The sequence below is a fragment of the Corvus cornix genome, chromosome 3, assembly GCF_000738735.6.
Source record: "Corvus cornix cornix isolate S_Up_H32 chromosome 3, ASM73873v5, whole genome shotgun sequence".
Lineage (NCBI taxonomy): Eukaryota > Metazoa > Chordata > Aves > Passeriformes > Corvidae > Corvus > Corvus cornix.
In genome coordinates this window covers 30361153-30382324 of record NC_047056.1, presented here as the reverse complement: position 1 = coordinate 30382324, position 21172 = coordinate 30361153, and the positions used below count along the sequence as shown (strand labels likewise).

Below are 21172 nucleotides of genomic sequence, written 5' to 3'. Positions count from 1 at the left end.
GGACTAGTATTTCACACATCCATAGACAGCCAAATTCAAATGTTGCTCACTAGGTCTTGACAGGCTAGTGGTAGTTGCCTCTAGAGTCTGATGTGAATGAAAGGGGACAATGATATTTTACTCAGTGTATGACAAAGAGGTAAAAATAAATACTTTTTTATAATTCCTTAATACATCACAATACAGAGGAAAGTTACAGGGAACACCCCAGCAACAGTGATATGATGCTGCATAGAGAGGAGAAGGAGGAACAAGCAAGTTGGGGAAAGCATGCAGGAAAAAGTAAGAGCTGGGAAGATAGGAGACAAACAGAACTAGCTCAGGCCATAAGAATTGTATCTTTGTGTTGCTCTTTCCATAAAAAACTACTAAAGTTTCACTTCCTATGTTCTCTTTTAGCACTCATATTCAGATGAGTGATAGATTCCTTAACAGAATTCCGTAATTTAACAAAAAAAAGCCCATATAGAAACACATCTTTGCAAATAGTCACTTCAACTTGCATAACACATATATTTCCATCGCTATAAATGCACAGATGCAACCATGTAACTCCATACCAGTCTTTCCCCCAAACTTCTCCTTCCAACTCCAGCTCCTGCTTTAAGTGATATTTCTATTCTAATCATCCAAGCCTCATGAGCTTTGTATTATTGCGTAAAAACATTCATTTATGTATTTACCTCTCAAAATGAATAAGTGACATGATTCCTGAAACAGATCCAAATCCCACAACACTGACACCCTTTTTATTAAAAATAGCAAAACCAAACTTAGAGAATAACCCAAACAGGATCCTGGCATATAGAAGCAAAAGAAACCTGCCTCTTTTCTCCAGCAGTGAACCTGCCATGTTTGTTTCAAAAGCCATTTCTCAGCATGACGAATCAATATGAGAAATTCCTGTGAGGAATCTTACCATCTTTTAGCAACTGAAGGTAACTCAAAAACCCAACAGACGGCTACAGAGGATGCCCAAAAGCCAATTCTGTATGGCCTGACCATGTTTCAAAAGCACAAGCTAATAGTTTTGTGTAAAGACAAAAATTTCTTAACATCTGTGGTTAAACACATTTATTGGATTCTAGGTATTAAGCACAAGTCTCACCACCTAGTGACTACAGCTCAGGAGTACAGTGACAACAGACAGGTGACAGAGACCAAAAATTACATGAATGAAGGAAAGGCGGAATCGAGGTTGTTCAGCCTGCAAAAGGGAAGGCTTTGGGATAACCTGACTGTGGCCTTCCAGTACTTAAAGGGAGCCTACAAGAAATGGAGAGGGACATTTTACAACAACATGTAGTGGCAGGACAAGGGGGAATGGCTTCAAACTGACAGAGAGTAGGTTCAGATGAGGTATTAGGAAGAAATTCTTTACTGTAAGGGTGGTGAGGCACTGGAACAGGTTGCCCAGAGATGTTGTGGATGCCCATCCCTGGAAGCGTTCAAGACCAGCTTGGATGGGGCTCTGAGCAACCTGGTCTAGTGAAATGTGTCTCTGTCATGGCAGGGAGGTGAGAACTCAATGATCTTTGAGGTCCCTTCCAACCCCGTCATTCTCTGATTCCCTGATTCCTCTCCAGAAAGCAGCTGTGATAACTACTGTTCACTTGGACTACACAGCATATCAAACGCTCATCTGAGCAGTAATACTGTCCAACTCACTTGATATTTCAGGACTCAGCTGGTACCTTTTGGACACAGATTTGGTGTAAAAGACCATATAGATTAATTTTGTAAATTCCTCAGACTACTTAATATAATTGACTGAAGTTACTGATGTATATCTGCCAGTTTTCAGGAGTCAGATGATAATTCTGAAAACAATTGTTTTAACTGAGCAGCCACACAGAGAATAGATGTGCCAAGATGATAAGTACAAAAAGGATGAGTAAAAGTTCATTTTACCAATAGTGCAGTGATAGCCCAGGGCCTAAAGTAGTAGGAGGCACTGGAGAGGCATGTTTACACCTGTGCAGGGTGATGCTACCACTCATTCAAATTTTTAGTAATCTGAACTTCAATTCCATTACGTTCATGTTAGAGATCAAGTACCATTTTTTCAGAACACTGAGCTGTATTATTGTATGAGGCTGCAAGGAACAGTGTGAGATGTACTTCTCTAATGACTGGCTGTGTGAAAATGTGTAATGCCATGGGTGTACAAAGATCATTCTTCACTCCCACCATTTGGACATACCATAGTAATCAAACACATGCAGTGTGATAAAACTGGTATGTGGTTGCACAGAAAGTCAGTACATTGGCATATGACGGATAACTGTAGTTTCCTCATACTATGCTGCACTTTTTAATTTGGGCTTTATCTTAAAAAAGTTTGCAGAGTGATTTTAAAACTTTTCTTGTAAGCGTTTAAACACAGACCCAGATTCCACCATGGAATGTGAGTAGGACTTTGTCATTACCTCAGCCAAAGCTTTGCAATGAAAGCTTGGGAAGGGCCAAAAAGACCGCAGGGTTTTTTTGAGCAGGTAACAAAAGTCATATGAAGGTTCACTCTGTAAACACTGCAAGCCACGGCAGACAAGGTAGCTAGGAGGAATATCTGTGTTCTTTGAACTGCATCCATCTTTGAGATGAGCACTTAACTTGCTTTATATTGTCTACACCTCACTACAGCCAAGGTGCCAATATTTAACAACTGGACAAAAGCTTTGGACTGGCTCACTGTACCTTTTTTAGTCATTTGCACCTTTAAAGCAACCAGCATCCTGCCATACCACAACAGCAGCATTTCGCACCTGCCTGGACAGATTTTTTTTATCTTTCTTTTTTTTCATTTTGGAGCTTTAGAACCTGTTCTAAATTCAAACTAAATTAGCTACCACCTCAATTTAATGCATATATATATATGTGTGTGTGTGTGCGAATATTTAGGCACTCCTAAAACTTGACCCCGGACCTTTACCTCTGTATCCTGAACAGAGCTTTGTGGAGCTTCTACATATATATATATATGTATATATATATATATGAGTTAAGTAGTACAACTGACAACAACAACAACAACCAGTTCAGAGAGAGCTAACAATTCTAACCTAAATAGAACCATTAACTGAGAGATGGGGATGGAAACCAGGCCTCAAGCATCCTCTGGGATCTACAATTATTTTTGAAGCATGGTTTAGTCCTCTGGCAACTGATATAATGAGGCACAAGCCTAAACGTTTACTCTGGGATACATTAACTCTTACAGGCTCTAATCATCTGCTTACTACTCTAGCCACAACAACAAAATTACCAACACATTCACTTGTTTATTTGACAGTACACTAACCCCTGTCAAAATATAAGCCAATTAATATCTTCATAGAGAAATGCAATCTAAAGCATGTGAAATCAAATCTAAGTTCTAATCCCTTATTAAGTGTCTCTGAGTGGGCATCACTTTATAACCAGAACTACGATGACACAACAATCAGAGAAGAATGGCATTAACTTTGTCTTCTAATTTTTGTACTGAAAATTTAATTAGACTGAAACAATTACAGACTTCTTTTGTTTTCTTTCATGGAAACCAACTCTCATCAAGTCAGGTACTCAACTGAAAATTCTCTAAAGTTGTCATTAGTAAAGATGAAGATGCATTAAACTGAATTTTTCAGCAATGCTGAGAAAGCACTGAGCTTTTACATGAGTTGTCATAATAAATAAGAAAAACTGATTTTCATGGAGAAAAGAAAAAAATGGAGCTCTGAAAGAAGGAAACTGCAATGAAGAAGAGCTCTTACTCTAACAAAATTAATGATTTCTCCTCTGTACTGTCTTTTAAATTAGACTTGGGTTAACTTCTGTCATTGTAATTCCATTTAACAGCCATTTGAACTTGTTTTAAAGCTGATTGGAAATGGCTTGAAAAGCATCTTGAAAAATGGTAAGCTGCACAATGTTTGCTCACTTCAAAAATTAATTTTCTCAGATAATTATTTTCCCTTGCATTCTGTGAATAAAAACCCTTTTATCTTCTTTTGGAAAAAGTTAACTAAATAAAAAGATTTTAGTAAGACCTTTGTTGAGCTCCACAGGAGTTAAGTCTAAGCCTCAATTCAACCTATGGAAGTAAAACTGAGAAAAGGAGGCCTGGGGAATTTAAAGATCCTGAAGTACCAAATAGAAGCAATGATGCCATAGTGTCAGTACAGTTATTTCCATTATGCAGAACTCTAACAACAGGTCTATTTTGTAGTTTCTGATAAGAAAGCAATGAGTACCTGGTCAGTTCTGCTCTAACCCTGTTGTAAATAGAATATGACTGATTACACAGTTCTGAATAATTACAGTATTTCATCACTCTGATAAACCCTAATACTAAGCTGTTAACAGCACAACTTACTTTCACTGGAAGGAAAAGATAAAAAAGGAAAAAAAAACTTCAGAGGAATATACAGCAAATATATCTGAAACTGGGCGTCCATAAACACAGACAGTAATTAGAAAGAATGAGAACATTCACACAAAACCACAAATCAGTTGTGTGTTGTATCTTCCTTTATCACTACTAATACGTTGCTGCCACAATATTTAAGACAAGAGACCTCTTCTAGGCAACACAGGTTTTAGGGGTGTTTGTTGGTGGGCAATATTAGAAGACCCAGCATAGTTCAGCTCTCTGTAAACTTTATTTCTTTAAATAAAGAGGGTAAAGGTTGAAAGTGTGAAGGGCTTGCAGCAGGGCTTGCCTTAAAAGCCTGGGAGCTCAGTGGGCTCACCTTGATGACAGGTTCTCAGAGCAACACTAAATAAAGACTCTGAGAAAGGCCATTGTCACAGAGAAGAAGTCTAATACTAAAAATTGCTATTCACCTGCATGAAGGGACAATCCAAACTTGTTTTTTTTCTTTTTATTGATTTATGGGGGTGGGAAACTGAAGGGTCTATAGGACCTCAGAGTTTTCGCTTTGGGAATATCAGATACCAGGATATGTTCATCCAGATTCTTGGCAGAGAATGAATGTCATGGGAAATAAAGAGACATTTCTGTTCCATAGTGAGTTACAGGACAAGATCAAAAAATGTTCTGTAGGTTATAGTCTACAAGGCTTATTTGTATCATAAAAATTAACTGTGCATGTCAAGGATTACAAATGGAAAAATACCATTCTTTCTGTGACAGCCTAGACTCAGAACAGATGGCAGAACCTTTTTTGATTTTAGGGTTTTTTTAACATTCTCTGCAATGGTGGCTACTAAAAGCTAACAGCTAAGAGGTTATGCCCTTTGCTTATCCACAATTTGAGAGCAGAATTGTTTGATGAAACTGCAAAGAAATGCCACCACTGCCATGCAAGGACTTATCTATGAAAAGCAAGAAATGCTTCAGGCATCTCAGTAGTTCCAGCATGAATTGCAACTGGAAAAGTCTTCTGCTTTGATATTTAAAGGGAAAAAAATTCCAACAGTTTGGACTTATACATAAACAAGAGAGTGGTATCCTCAGTAGCTGGTCTCAATTCTTTCATGCTCCAGAGGCTGTTAAGCCATGAGGTAACCAGCCCTGCAGACTGGGAGGTGCCTGGCACAAGCAGTATCCTGCCTCAGTACTCCAGACTGTCTAAGGCAGCTGTGGCACATGAATTACAAACTCTATACAGCACAGTGGGCATCCATCTCCACCAACAGACATTCACAAGTCAGAACACAGCAGTAGGAAGGAAGGGAACTGTATGCAAATGTCAGAACTAAATTGTAATTTGGCAATGAAAAATAATATTATTGATAAAGCCTAATCAATTTTATTTGAAAGAAAAGGGATGCTTTTCTTATTTGAAATATCCTCTGATTCATTGCTACCACTGATTATATTTCTTCTTGGGTTTAGCACAACTAGTATCCAACAGGGAAATTATTTCAAATTAAGTAGTGTGATAAATTAACATACAATTTGCTCTGTTGATATAGCTCATTTTATCACTATGGTTATGTAAAGGAAAACCATATTTATCCTGCACTAGCTTTGTTTTCTTCTGACAAGGTTATTTATCACCACAGGAAATTCCAAGTTCATAAAACTGGTTAGCTGACATTTCCAATATAATATACTTTGTGTGGAGGAACAACCATCCTAATCAATTTTGCCAATTACATCAGCATTTGTCTTCATACAAAATCTCTTTATCCCATACTGAAAGACCAACATGGAGTTCTTCCTAAAAGTCATGCAGATCTGGAGAGTAAGAGATTACATCATCATCAGTGTGAAAACAGAATAAGCAAAGTTGCAGGCAATGTAATCCAGACAGATATGGATGGATAACGAATATTGTGACTGTAAAGTAAGAACCAGATCTTTCACAATACAGGCAAAAGCATCACATTTTATGAAGATCATGAGAAATGTGAATGCATACACAGCCTTTGAATTTTTAGCTCCAGACTGGAAAGAAACTCTTCTTGGAAAAATGTAATTTATCTGCAAATTCTTCTTTTGATATTTGAACAACTGCCTGTAAGTGACCAGGTGGAGTTCCACTTTTCTAAACCAAACATTTTTGATGTTCTGTTGCAAGTTGTCTTAGGCAGGAAAAATTTAAATAATCATCTTCAGGAGTGAAAAAGTACTATTTTCTTCAAGATGGATGTTTGATTTAGGAAGTTCCTTTTGAATGTAGGAAATGACAATTTTGTACTTTGAAAAGTCAACTAAGGTCAAGATTAATATAGATACATTAATTAGTTTGTTGATATGATGAATGCTTTTCTTGTCATCCCACTGATGAATGAGAGAATTTGCATCTCAGCAGGTAAACGTCTGATACTTCCTTAATCTACTGTACAGCATTTGCTATAGCCAAAAATAAGAAACAAAGTGGAATACAGAATCAAAACGATTTTGAAACAAATTACTAGTTACAAAGGAATATGGGTGAAGAACCACTTTAAAAAATAACATATATTCTGGACTGATGTATTCCATAAACATTTTTTTTTTGCTAATAAAAGCCTCTGGGGAACAAATACTTATTTCATATGCTTTCCATTCTGCTTGAGTAATTTTAGATTTCCACCATAGCTCTGCCTTTTTTTCCTTCTGTTTTCCTTGCCTTGGTTAGATTAGAGAGGTAGGGTGTTAATGGGGTACTTGATGAAAATTGAAGAACTATTTTCTCCCCCCTTGGAGACCAGCCTGATTTGAACAAATCGAGGAGAGTGAAACAGTCTCTTCATGTCCTTGGGAAAAAGCCTTTTCCATTTCAATACTTCCAGCTTTCAGACATGGTCCCCTTCACTCACAAAGAAAGAAAAGGTGCCAGCACAAGAAGGTTCTGCATAATTTCACAGAATGTCAGTGGGGCAGCAAAAGCTCCCTTTCAACCTCCTTTATGGTTGGTGAACATGAGAATGCGAGGTGGATCCATGAAGGGAATGCAGGGAACCAGGTGCTTGCAGCTCCAACAGGGCAAGAAACAAGCTACTGTCCACCAGTCCCCACTTCTGTTGTTGCTACTTCCTTACTACTCTCATCCTTGTGGGTACTGTTTTGTGCTGGGCACTCAAAATGCACACAGTGAAACACCTGGAGAGAACAAAAAACGAAGATAAAGCAAAACAATTCAATGCTGGCAAAAGCATGAGCAAAGTAAGATGAAGTCTATGTGGAAGTCTGTGTGGAAGTCTATATGGAAGTCTGCAGGCCAGATCAGTGACAAAGTAATCCAACAAAATACATGAGGTCAAAAACATTTACTCATGGGCAATAAACATTAGACAGGGAAAGCATTGGAGCAAGAGGCAGCACTCAAATTATACCAACCTTTACATATGGCACTAAAAATCAGAAAGATGTTTCCAAAGCAGATTGGGATATTTGTAAATGATTTTTCTCTTGGCAAGTAGCAGAAATACCTACTACATACTATGGATAATAACAACAATTGTATTAATTGTCTTAAACACATGTTATGATCTAATCACTTCCTTAAAAGGCTGGATGTTCATGCACACTAGAAATGAAATTTAAATCATTGCCAAAATGATTCTATTTCAAGATTGCCGTCTGCTGTAATAACAGTGGCAGCTCTACAGACATGTCCTGGAGTATGTAGAAAGGCATTCAGAATGTCCAAGGTGGCTGCTGCTTCATTAGATGAAATATTCTGTTTGAAACAGTGATCATTTTCTGATGATTCAAACAATACCTGGGACTAGTGTACAGGTGACTGTATCTTAGAGTAAGAAGACCATGTGCTTAAGCATTTTTTCCAATTTATTTTCTACTTTACTTACTTCTACTTGTTCTTGAAGAGCCTGGGAGGAGAAGGGGGAGGAACTCTTTAAAATTGTTACAAAACTTCTTTCCATATGATTTCTTATTGCTATGAATTGCACAGCTTTGTCACAATACAAACACTGCTTTAAAATTTGCTACTACATGCATTGTAGTCTTAAAGCTAAAGCTTGATGAATATTAAATCCTGAATTTTAAATTTATTATCTTGTCTTAATTTTGTATACTTTTATGACATCTTCTATTATTCTTCTTGCAAGTAGACCAGGTCTTTAAAGCTCTTCTCACAAACAAAGGTAATCTCTTATAATCTTAACTGCCCTTTCCCAGACCCTTTTAAGTTAATATGGGCAAAATCTAATACATAAACAAGACATGGATATACTACATACTCATACAAGACTACAGAATATTGTATTTTCTATATTTTCTTCAATATAACCTAAAATCCTATTATTCTTTTTGACCATCCCTTGTCAAGTGAACATTGGCCAGACATCTGCACTGACATGTTTGCAGTAGCCCCAGGTCTTTTCTGAGGATGTAGCTAGCTAATTTGAATTCTGACAGCATACATAAAACAAATTTAAAAAATCTTCAGTCACTGCTTGGTGTTTTTTTAATCCCCATTATACTTTCTTGTGCCCCTCAGTGTAAGGTTTTTATGCAGATACATAGCAATACATGCTTATGTTTCTATATATACACTCCTGCTCACATAAAGATGTACTGCTATGCCTTTATATATACATATATGAACAGATTACAAATCTGCACCCGCACCCACACATAGACACACGTGCACAAAATGGTTTTCCTCTGCATTTCTCCTGTTTTTTCCTAAAGCTGAACTAATTCCTATACTGGCATGAATTCTCTCCATCTGCTACAGTTCTTGAGAAGCCAATTTTTGTATTTAGCTACACTTCTAGAAAAGTCCCCTTTGTACTCATCCCACTCCCATGTTTATAAAGTAACAGCTACTGTAATTTTTTCCAGCTGCACTTTTCAGGATAAGGCCTCGCAGTAAAGAACATTCTCTCATCAGTGCACCTCCATAAGATGCTGCTTTCTTTGAAAGGCAGCACAGAATGGGATGGAGGTCTTTAAGTGAGAAGATTCTGTCTAATGTATCCCATAATAATAATAATGTTTCTCATTTAAAACCTCACTTTACATAGTGATACAGCTTTTTTAAACATAGTGTGGATAGCACTGAAATTTAGCTAGTACTAGTCTAGAAAGAAGTGCACAATTTTAAATTGTGACTTTCATTTTTACCGATTCTTTCATATTAAATTCTTAATGGTCAAAACGTGTGGCATATTGACAAGCCTGTGAATTTAGAACATTATTCTCAGTTACTCTGCCACCTCAGCTTATAAAGAATACTGCATGTGAGAGAAGCCTAAGCCTGAGAAGCACAGTCGAGCCCAGCTGCTTCATCCAGCATCAGAATTAAGCATTTCAGAACAGGATCACTAAAACAAACAATCTTGCATGTGCTTCTCTCAAAAGAAAAAGATGACAGTTCAGAATCATCCTATGACCCACATTGTGTCCTACTTCTCATGGGTATTTTAAGAGAGGTCGGACACACAAAGCAGGAAGGCCAAGTGCATATACACTGGCGCAGTAATTTGTAAGATAAAGCTCTCACATCAGCAACTAGGTGTCCTTTCCAGGTCAGTAATACTGAAGAGAAAAAACAAGAGAAAACTTACATAAAGTATCAGGTGACCTGTCTGACAAATAAATGATGACAAGGAGAAATAATTCTTTTCTCTATAAAAGTAGGATGTGTGTAAGCTTGAGAAAACAGAAAGTTACACTTCTATCATGTTCTACTATACCAAAAACTATTCAAACTCCAGGTAAAAAAATTTGTGAACATCATGTCTTTCAAAACTTGAAAAACGTGGCAAGGAAAAGATGAGTTCAAAAGATTAAAGAATTCATTAAATGGAAACATTTTATGGTATTTCTTTTCAATTCCAAAAATCAACTCTTCCCTTTGGGATGTACAGATTGTGTTTCAAAGTTCAAAGGTATGTGTTGGTAGAACAAGTAAGGAGTATTTTGTACCTATTACAGTAATACTCCTTGATAAGAACATGCTGCCATTAATATATTTTATTTAAAATGAGAAAGATTTGACATACTGTACAAGCAGTTCTGGGCAAGTAATTCTGGAAACTGCTTGTATTCTTACTGAAGAGACTACTGAGACTATAGAAAATACCAAGACTTTGGTTACACTGTTACTATTTAAATTGGAAATACGAAAAATATCTTGCTGCTTTCTTTAGAAAATTAAAATTTATGACCAAATGTTACAGCCCTTCTATTTAATACATATATATATAAATGTAATTTAGTAATATGTGCACACTGACAATGTTCCTCCTGTACAGGCTTTAGGAGAAATAATTTAAAAAAATAAAAACCAAATTAGTGTTGGATGCAGATTTTAAAGACAAAAAAGGAAAAGACAAAGAGCAGCATGTGCTTATAATTCAACTGAGACACTACATGAACAGCTGTAACCTCTATCCATTCTCATCTTCACTAGTTATGCAGCGCTCTATATAAATTACACAGGATATTAAATTCCTTGCAAATAGTAACCAATTTGAAATTAGAATGATGCCTAAAAGGCCATTGCTCTTCAGGGCTTAAAGCTGCCTTTAAGAATTCAAAGTTGAAAGCAATGTTTCCTGTAGTCTGGTTTGCTAAGTTTATGCAATGAACCTCATTCTTTTTTAACAAAGAGTTGGGAATTTACAAACACTGGCATGAGAGGAAACAAGACTGTCAGTATGGATCAGTAATGGAAGAAGCCTTCTTCACACATGTACTACCCCATAGGCAGCTTCTGACTCTGATTCTAAGGACTCACTGATTAAGGCTGAACTGCATGTGGTGGGAGACAGCGCTCAGCAACACAAAATAAATATTTGTATTCCCAGTTCTGTTGGTTGGTCAGCTACTTTCCAGCTGTTGGCTGAGATGTTGATACCTGGTGCTGCATTTTTCTTCAAGAGTTGCACTACAACTGGACACAGACAATGCTATTGGACAGTGCTCCCAGTGCTTAGGAACCAGCTGCTGGTGCCTCTTATAATCTCATACTATAGAATCCTAATCTCACAAAGACTTACATATACTCTTAAATTCACATATTGTAAATTGTTTCACTGAAGTCAAGAGTAAAATCATCTGAGACAATACACAATGATTAGAAAAGAGAGAAGCACAAGTAAACAAAGATGGGATGATATTGCACTTGATGGGCTAGGACAAAGTATTTTTTTCTGTATAAAATGAAAAAAATCTCTTGATTTGGCCACTATTAGTCAACTGATTTACCAGATATGAAAATTACTTATAAGAGAATCTTACGCAAATAAGATTTTCTTATGAGTGAGATTTTTCTTATGTTTTATTAATTAAAAAGATAATATACAGGTGATAAAACTCAAGTATATCAGAAACCATACACCTTTCTCTAGTGCACTAAATTGGCATTTTAATTGTTCATCAAAATAAAGATTAATTTAAAATCAAACCCAATAGGAGTATTTGATGGTAGTGTGGAAAGGTCAAAACTAGGAACAGATGATAACACTGTTCAAGTGTTTTGCTAGATTGCCTCAGCAAAAAGATGAAGTATGTACATTTGAGAAGGCATTATCAATTTCACTGCAAGATATGAAAAACTGTGCTGTGGTATATTAATGTATAGGGTTTTTTAGAAGTTCCTTACCTCGTTAGCTGTGTTGCGAGTTCCAACTATTCTGATAAAAGATGCAGGCTGTTTATCAAAAGTGATTGTTTGCCAGGATCTACAAAGAAAATTCAGAAAGACATACAAATATTGAACACAGTCACAAAAGCCTGCAGTAAAATATACAGAACGCGTTCAAGTGACAGTATGTACTACTATCACTTAACAGGGCAAATGGAGCAACACTTTTCGTTGCCCAATTTTCCAGCACTCCTTCCTGATTTTTAAGTGTCTTGACTCTGCTTATGTGATTTCATACGTATATCACTATAATTTCTGTGCAAGGACAACAATCATAATATTGCTGAAAGTTAAGAAAATGGTAAAAGAAAAAAAGCCTGGATCAAAAGTCTAAAATCTTTGACTTATACTGACTGTATTAGATAAATGAAGGATCAGATAAATTAAAGTAAGTTCATCCTCCTGCTCATGAGGAATCACCAGAGCTTGGCTAAATAAAATTACAACTGTGGGAGAAAAAACCCCAAACCAAACCACCTAAAACCTCAGACTTTTCATACTCTAAGTGGAGCAGTAGAGGAAGAGGAACCAAGCTTTCCTTGTGTGGGCCAAAGTCCTTCCAGGAAGTTACAAATGTCATAAAGCATCATTTGCAGTTCAGGTTGTGAGCATTTCCCCATCCTGACACAGCAACAGTGAGGAGAACAGACCACTCTCCCAGAGCTGGTGTATAACTTTTTGGGCTAGAGAACACTAGAGGTACATTGGGACCTCTGTAATCTTTGTTCCTCACTCATACTCATCTGACCTGAGTGAGGTGCAACACCTCAAGTAGCCTAATACACAGCAGGAAAAGAACACCATAACTTTCTGCTTACAGAACACTGACAGTAAACCAGAAGAAATAAAATATACCAGGAATTAGAGGTTTCAGTTTGATACCAGTTTTCCACAACACTAGATTATTACTTGAACACATTAAAATTTAAATTATTTCATATTCATAAAACATGAAAACAAAATATACAGAATTTAACTTTTCAGCCAAATTTTAACTTTCTCTATCACAGAAGGCTTCAGAAATAAAATGAAGTTAGGTCTAACTTGATTAACTTAGTATGGAAAAAAACATTGAATAGTTTTCCAGAATGGGTTCTGAATACCTTCAGAAGTGTTCATGTAAGAAAAAGGGACCAAAGCAAAACTTGAATAGAACACCAGTCACTACCATCAGACTACCCCAAAGCCTGGCAGTATGACCAGCTTGGTTGCTGACTGTCAGACATTTGATTTTTCCTTTAGTGAGAAAACTCTTTTTGTCACAAACATAGCATTTCTGGGCTTAACTTACTTTTATCACTGCTGTCTGGTTATATTTGCTTAAAGAAGATTACAAACCCAATCAAGTCCTAATTTCAAGTAGTTTACTGGTCTTACTCCATGAGGTAATGGGTGTAATTAACAGTCATTCATGATAACAGAAAGGTGTGGTCTGTGGCAGGCCTCAGAGGTACAGCAGTTATCTACCTAATGGTATGGTTTACTTACATCCCTTATGTGGCTATACCTCTACTTTAAAGCTCAGGCTATTTCTTCATGCTGTAAATAAAATATAAACCAGGAATGGACTATTTTATTGATTGTTTCAAGACCTGGAAGATTATTATGATTTAAACATTTCCCCCCTAAACAGGAGAATGATTCCTGAGATTCCTTCTAACATTCCCCTAGTACAGCCAGTCAGTTAATCTCCATGGCCAAACAGCACTCGTTACCTTAAACTGCAAAGTTCCAAAGATGAGAGGCTGGGACAAACAGATGATCACAACACTACTTCTCATAACAAAGCATTGCATAGTTTGCATTATGCATATGCTTTGACATTCACATATGCAAACTTTATGCAAGGAGAGTGGTGATGTAAAAACCAGATTTGCTTTTTAGGGATTTGGAAAATATTTTAAAGCTCTACTAAATAAAAGAGTTTAAAATCCTAAAGAAGCTATTAAGAAGAGCCTGTGCCTTCCTAGACACTAATGTAGAATTTGTGTTCTGTGATAAGAAAATACGGGAAAGGAGAGAGGAGAGAGGAGAGAGGAGAGAGGAGAGAGGAGAGAGGAGAGAGGAGAGAGGAGAGAGGAGAGAGGAGAGAGGAGAGAGGAGAGAGGAGAGAGGAGAGGAGAGGAGAGGAGAGGAGAGGAGAGGAGAGGAGAGGAGAGGCGAGAAGAGAAGAGAAAAGAAAAGAGTCTGTACTCTACTATTTCTGAGCACTGGTCAAATACTCACTGCAAGAGCTCAGTGCAGGTTTTCCAAGCATGGCAGTAAATGCCATTGTCTGTCCTATGATGTGGTAACAGGGAAGCTGATGCATTTATTTGGGAATATAGCTGAAGAGTGTGACAGATAGTAAGAGAGATTGAGAAAAACGTCTCTGAAGATTGTTTTGATGACATGCTTCCAGATCAACTCCTCCAGGCAGTTCCTATGTTCTTTCACTTCCCACTGCACTGCAAGTCCCTACTTTCTGCTACAATGCTTTTATTAGGATTGGATTATAATCAATCCTTTAATAATATTAAAATATAATGGAAGAGAATAAAAAAAATTCTTGAGGGTGTGAGACTTGAAGGAAGATATAGCATTTTCAATAAACTCGTTCCTAAGAATATTTACTATTCTGGTGTCTGTCCATTTTATTCCTTTCCCATTGGAAAGTCAAAATTATAGACAATTTGTAGAAGAGTTATTAAAATTCAAGCATATTGCCACTAGAGAATTAGTACTGGATTGCATAATGAGAAAATTAGGTGTCTTTTTTATTTCCTTAGCAAAAAGGAGAAAAGCAAAATAGAAAGCAAGCCAAATGGATTTGGAAAGAATCATTTTGAAATAAGCAAGGCAAATGTTGTTCACTATAAAGTTGTATGGATTTGACTGCAACAGTACATTTGAGAATGTCGATACATGCAAGGCAATACCTCTCCAGGACAGATACAATTATGCAGCAAAGAGATAATTTATGCATTTAACTATACCCCTATGAGAAAAGAGATTACTGACAGAACATTATCAAGGCATATCTGACCTCTTTTTGCATTTTTTTGCTGATATAACTCATTTACTTAGAATTCTTCTAATGTATAAAGCCATAACAATTTTTCAGTGGTGTTCCTCAATTAAAGACATCATAGGTAATCTTTAAGCTTCTTTTTAACCTTCCTTTTTTTATTACTAGTTATCTCTGCTGGTACTATTTTAATAATTTCAGTTTCTCTGCAGAAATTCTATTTCGCAAATTGTTTTGTAGTCGTATCATTTATCTAGTCCTGCCATGCATATGTGCTTACTTCACACTTTCCTCACACTAGCTAGTCTTTCTATTCTCAAAATTGCTTTTGATGGTCTTTACAAAAATTTCCTCCAAACTTTATACATTGCTCTTGCATTGATTCACACATAAGCCACTCTATACCATTATACAGCAGCATTAAAGCATATCAAAAGCACTTCATTTTTAGCCTGGGATTAGATAGTCCTGTGTAATAGATGGCATTTCTTCACCTTTACTCCCCATATGCCACACAAACACATCTTTCAAACTGGTGGCAATACTTTCACCGTCTTTACCTAGGACACAGTCATAAAGAAGCTATCAGAATTTACTTCTCTCATAAAATGACACTGGTGACTTTTTGTGTCTCTGTACACCTTATTAGTGACCCTATAACAAATATATTTTTCAGGGTTTAGCTTTATTAAATATTCAGGCAGTGTTGATATTTTTTCTGCTTTGACACCTGTCTTGCTGGTTGATTTGTTTTAGATTTACTGGCTCAGTCTGCAGTACTTCTGGTCATCACTTTCACTACAGAAATAATCACTGCGTCAAGCTAAGGTTTCCATCTCGAAGAGAAGACTCGGGACTTGAGACTAGCAGCCTATACTATATTCACATTTATACCAGGATCCTCAAGCTGAAATGCAGCACTCCAAGTTGTTTGGCTAGTAGCTCCATTTTTAAAAATAAATTAGCCTTGTTACAGTCCTACAGCATTTAACACTCTACATCTCACCTCAGCCACACGACTTCTAACTCTCTTGTTCTGCCTGACTCCCCTAAGGAGATGCAGTAATTGATGATTAGCATTCCAAAGCCACGCTTGCATCCTGTGAGCCTGTCATATTTAATTACATTTTAACTATATTCGTCTTCTATAATAGCCTGAACATAATTTAGATAATTATCTTTTGCTCTCTTATTCTCTGACTCTGCCTGTCTCACTTAGAGCTCCTTGCAATGAAAATCACTTTCTCTGTTCAAACATATAAACAAGACTCCTGGGCCAAGAGTTTTCACCTCTCCAACAGCAACAGCTGAAAACCTGATAGCTTTATGCATCTCACAATCTCTTCACCAGACTCTATTCAGAGGAAGGAAAAAGATCATCAGAAATCACTCAACTTTCCTATTTCTTCTTGTCTTTTTCCTTATTAGGCTATTGCAAGAAGAATGAAAGAAATACAGGTGTCTAGGTAAATTAAACCAATACCTTGCTATTCCTTAAACTATCTATAGCAATTCACCTCCTAAAGAATATAATGGGGTTTTTTTCAGCATTTGGAATCTTTGCCTAGTTATTTCTAAGAAAAGCTGCTATCTTTCTAAAGATTTATTACATATAAATAGTAATTAAGAACATAAATAGTGATTCTTGTCCATTATTTCCTTCTCTTCCAGAAAGAACAAATTAAGAAAGAAGTGGAAGCTTATATTTTCTTGAGGTTTTCTAGTGAGCCACTGGCACTACAGAGTACTACCACACTGTGGGCTTACCAGAGCAGCACTGATGAGAGCTGAAACCCAGTTCAGGCCAAAGATGTCAGACAAAAGAGAAAGCTGTTACGTGTAACTAACATTCATCAAGCTGTGATAACCATATCATATTCTTATCAAGGCTTGCTTTAGGCTAAGCAGGTACATTTTCAATGTGCACATCATGTCTCCTCACTTTCCATTTTTTTGTTCGTCCTCCAAGGAAAAAAAGGAAAGCAGACTGGGAAGCAAATGTAACCTCCATTTTACTTTCTAATACTTGTCTACATATGCCTTATTCTACAGTAAGTGATGAAACACTTCTTAGTTTATTTGGATGTAGACTTTTTCAACTGTGACTACGTATTTTTTTTAATGGAATTTGTAAAAGCAGGTAACAGAAAAATGAAAAAAGAATTGTGTTCTCTTTCTATATATTAGTCTGATGACTGTACTGACATAAGGAAGGCAAATTGTAACCATCATGTGATTCTGCCAAATAAAAAACGGTGTGCACAGATAAGCAAGCTTACTGAGACCTGAGGAGAACCACAATATGTTCTGCATGATATGTTACACCCCCTGCTTGTTAATGAATACCATACTAACCTCTCTTATGGAGTACCTATAAAGTAAACACAGAAGCACACACTAAAAATGCTATAGAGGTAATTGTTATACAGATACTCTTTGCTATAAAATACCAAAAAGGTGTAAAGCCACCTTATAAATTGCCTATAAAACCCATGTTTTCCACCATAACAGTATTAAACAATGAAGTGAAGTAATACTCCATCTCCTGTTGCAGCTGTAATTTAACATATTTATTCAAAAAGACAGACCCATAAAGAAGTCAGACTAAGTAGCCAGCTCAGCCGCCCCCTTGCCATCCAGCCTCCCAAGCCACTGAGGGGGAAGACAAAGCATGAGAAAGAAAATACTGTGAGGAGTCAAAGGTCATCAGCATTTTGGTTTATAAATTGAAGTCAATTAAGATCAATTCTACCACTGGCCTGCTTCAACTAAAACTGAGTTTCTGTCTCATGCTGTGACCATGACAGCACTTTCTCAAAAGGTGGGCTGTCAAGCATGAGATTCGTAAGGAAGCAAGGAAGGTGCAAGCTGGAAATAACAACTTCTTCTCTGCTGCTCTCAGAGATGGAGGCAAAACTGACCTAATTATGTATCTTGGCACAAAAAACTCCAAACCGCCAAACAACCAGAAAGGAATTTAAGTACTAAGAGAGGTAATAAAAATGGTGCGTATAAATATTACAAGAGTCTAGAATAAATCTGAGAATAATAATAAATACTAAAAGTCACCTGTTGCAGTATTTGTTTCATAATAGCTTTATATATTGACAAGTAAAAAACATGCATTCACACCTTTTAGGAAACTTTCCCTCAAAAGTTTTTATTGTAAATATACTTCCTATAAGGATTGCATGATTCTGAAAGCATCTGAACTAAATTTGTAGCTATTTGTAGGATATTTCTATGATTTGGTCCCTTGCACCAATCCAAACAAAATATCTGTCTGCTATAAGAATGCTTTACTTTAAACTGCTATAAACGTCGTATTGCACAGGATTGGTTGTAGAAACCAGATGTGAGCTTGACAAAACAGACCTACCAGACCTACTAGAAAAAAAATACTGACATAAAATCTATTTCATGAAGTCTATGCTGGCTTTCTGACATCTTTATAAAACTTCTCACTTGAAAGACTCTTTATAGTAACACCTGCTTTCAAAGCCTCAGTGCTGATATTTTTACTTTTTAGAAAAAGTATTACAAGAAGAAAATGTTAAAATATAGTCAAATTGAAAAATGGGAAAATTGAATGTTATAATTATCTTTCTAACTAAATGAAGCAATCAATTTTCAAATATTTCCACATAACAATGTAGGCAACTGCTAGCGTTTCTGTTCTGCATAAACTCATATAATTTAGACTGCTTACACATATTTTTCAGTTTCAATAGATTGCCTTTCTGTACTTCCAAAAATTTAGTTTATATTTTAAAGTTTTACATAAAATTAAATTATTAGCAATTTGCTGGAAACTGGAAGAATGCCATGAGCCAAATTTCTATGTTGTGGCAAGAAGCATGCATGTAGTATCTACACACACACCCTTGGGGGATGGCAGTGGCAGATGAAGCTGACAGCAGATGAAGGCTGCGAACTGGAGTAACTTGGGAGTTCACCTTCCTTCTGCGTACACCAGAGCACACATGCACAAGACAAATCTGCATAATCCCAGAGTTTGAATTGGGTTTTTTGTGCTTACTCATTACCAATAGTTATTGCTCCTGATGTTCACACTGATAGCAAAGATATGAAAAGCCATCCAATGCAATAACATACCCAATAATACAATTAATGGGATGCTTTCAACTTTGAAGACGTCTCCTCCCCATAAACATACAACAGATTGTGGGCTATTTTTATTATATAACTTTTCATACCAATGGAAAAGTTGATTAAAAACAAATGTATAAACAATTCTTTTAGAGATATGAGACAGAAACATGCTCCCTATTAATCAGTTTCTTTGTAGTGTGTACACTAACACTATTTATCACACTTGTCTCTTACATTCCCCTGGGTGTAATTTCACGGCCCACTCGTAAAAACTTCACATTTACAGCAACCGCTCTTCTGTTACTGTCGATAACATCTAATTGACATGTCAAACCTCCAAGGAATGCAGTAAATTGGACCACAGCCTCAAAGAAGAATAAAACAGTGAAGAAAGTAAATCAGCATGTGCCTCCTCCCAACAGCAATACAGGCATACTGAGCTTTGGTAATGGAAGGGAGGAAAACTGTTACCCTTTCTACTACCACACTGAATTATCTATTAACCTCAAGGTCAGAAAGGAAAGCCTTGTGACCTCAGACTGAAACTCACCCACTAAAAACCCTGAACCTGAATCCATGACTGCAGTAATTTTAGACATGAGAGTGAAGTGAACTGAGACAGACAAAAGTAACAAATACAACTTTTCTTCTGTTACTTTTAGCACAGAAAAAATGAAAATCCCTCACAAAGGTGTATGGTAAACTGAATTTTAGTATTTAGTTTGGAACTCTCTGCCTTAAAAATTTATAGACAAAGAACTGGGTAAAATTTCACAAATACAATTTTAAAAAGAAAGGAAACATCATTCATGATGAAAGAGCACAAAACAAAGTCAGGCAAAACTTGTTTACATAGCAACCAAGGTATCAGGAAAAAGGCAGAAGGATTTTATAAATGTATGTGAAATATATGAAAACCATTAAGAAAGAAAGATTAGTGAACAGGCATAGAGGAAAAACAGTGGAATGAAATTAGGCAGTATGATGATGTTCCGTACTGAGAAATAAAAATATTGAGAAATAAAAAATTCTTACTGTGGGAGTTCAGTGTAACAGAAAAGCAAAGAGCAAAATGGAAACACCATCCCTTTAAGTGTATGGAACAAACTGGCAAAGCCTTATTCTAAAATAATAGACCACATACCACATAGTGCAGAAATAGTCAAAGCATGAACCTAAAGATATAATAATTCTTCGACTTTGTGGTTCATGGTTATAATCTGTCCTGGCAAAAACATTATTGTGAATAAATCAATGGCTTAATACTGCATGAATCTCAATACAAGACATCTGTAACCCTAAGGACCATACCTGTTTTGGCCAGCATAAGCAAATGTGTACTTTTCAGAGTTTTGATGAAATTAGATCCTGAATATCAACAACCAAATTAGGGCAAATCTCTAGATCTGATATGTTAACACCTGACTGGCCCCCTGACAGTAAAAGGAGATGTCAACAGTTGCTATATTATTTAATGATTTTGCCTGTAAGAAAGGGCTACAGACAAAATAACAACTTACCACCTAGATCATGAATATTTGGGTCTCTCTTATTCATCAGTTTAGTATCTAAGCAACAATGAATTTCAAAGTAAACAAACACAGCCACAAAACAACAGTTCAGGTATTAGGCATTCCTTTCTTATCTCAGTCAGATAAATGTGCCAGTTTCCCAAATTGTACAATTTGGATAACTTTTTTGGTAGTAATACTTATTTATATGGGTGCTGAGAGGGTGCATGTGTGGGTATGCCTACATGCATGTGGGTATATGCACGCATGCACAGACATCTTCGAGAGAGAATTTATGACTGTGAAGGCAATCCAAGGTACTAGATACAAGATGATAATAATTCTTGAAAGTGAATGACTGTTTGTTTTGATTTTTTTATTTTGAACAGAAGACTAAAGAACAAATATTTTACACATACTGAATTACCTTTTCTTCTTAGAGTATTTTTTTCTAGATGGTAATAGCAATACATGTATCTGTTTTT

The 21172-nt window shown here is 36.4% G+C and overlaps 1 protein-coding gene across 1 annotated transcript in view; it reads right to left on the bottom strand.

The window, feature by feature from the left end:
* Nucleotides 1-2333: 2333 nt before the first annotated feature.
* Nucleotides 2334-21172, bottom strand: part of BTBD9 (BTB domain containing 9) — a 112416-nt gene continuing 93577 nt past the window's right edge. Inside the window, exons 11-12 of the mRNA XM_039568216.1 lie at nt 12015-12093; nt 2334-7537 (exon numbers count right to left, since the gene is read on the bottom strand). Coding sequence (XP_039424150.1) covers nt 7433-7537; nt 12015-12093 — 184 coding nt within the window. The 3' untranslated portion in view covers nt 2334-7432. The remainder of the gene's footprint in view (nt 7538-12014; nt 12094-21172) is intronic.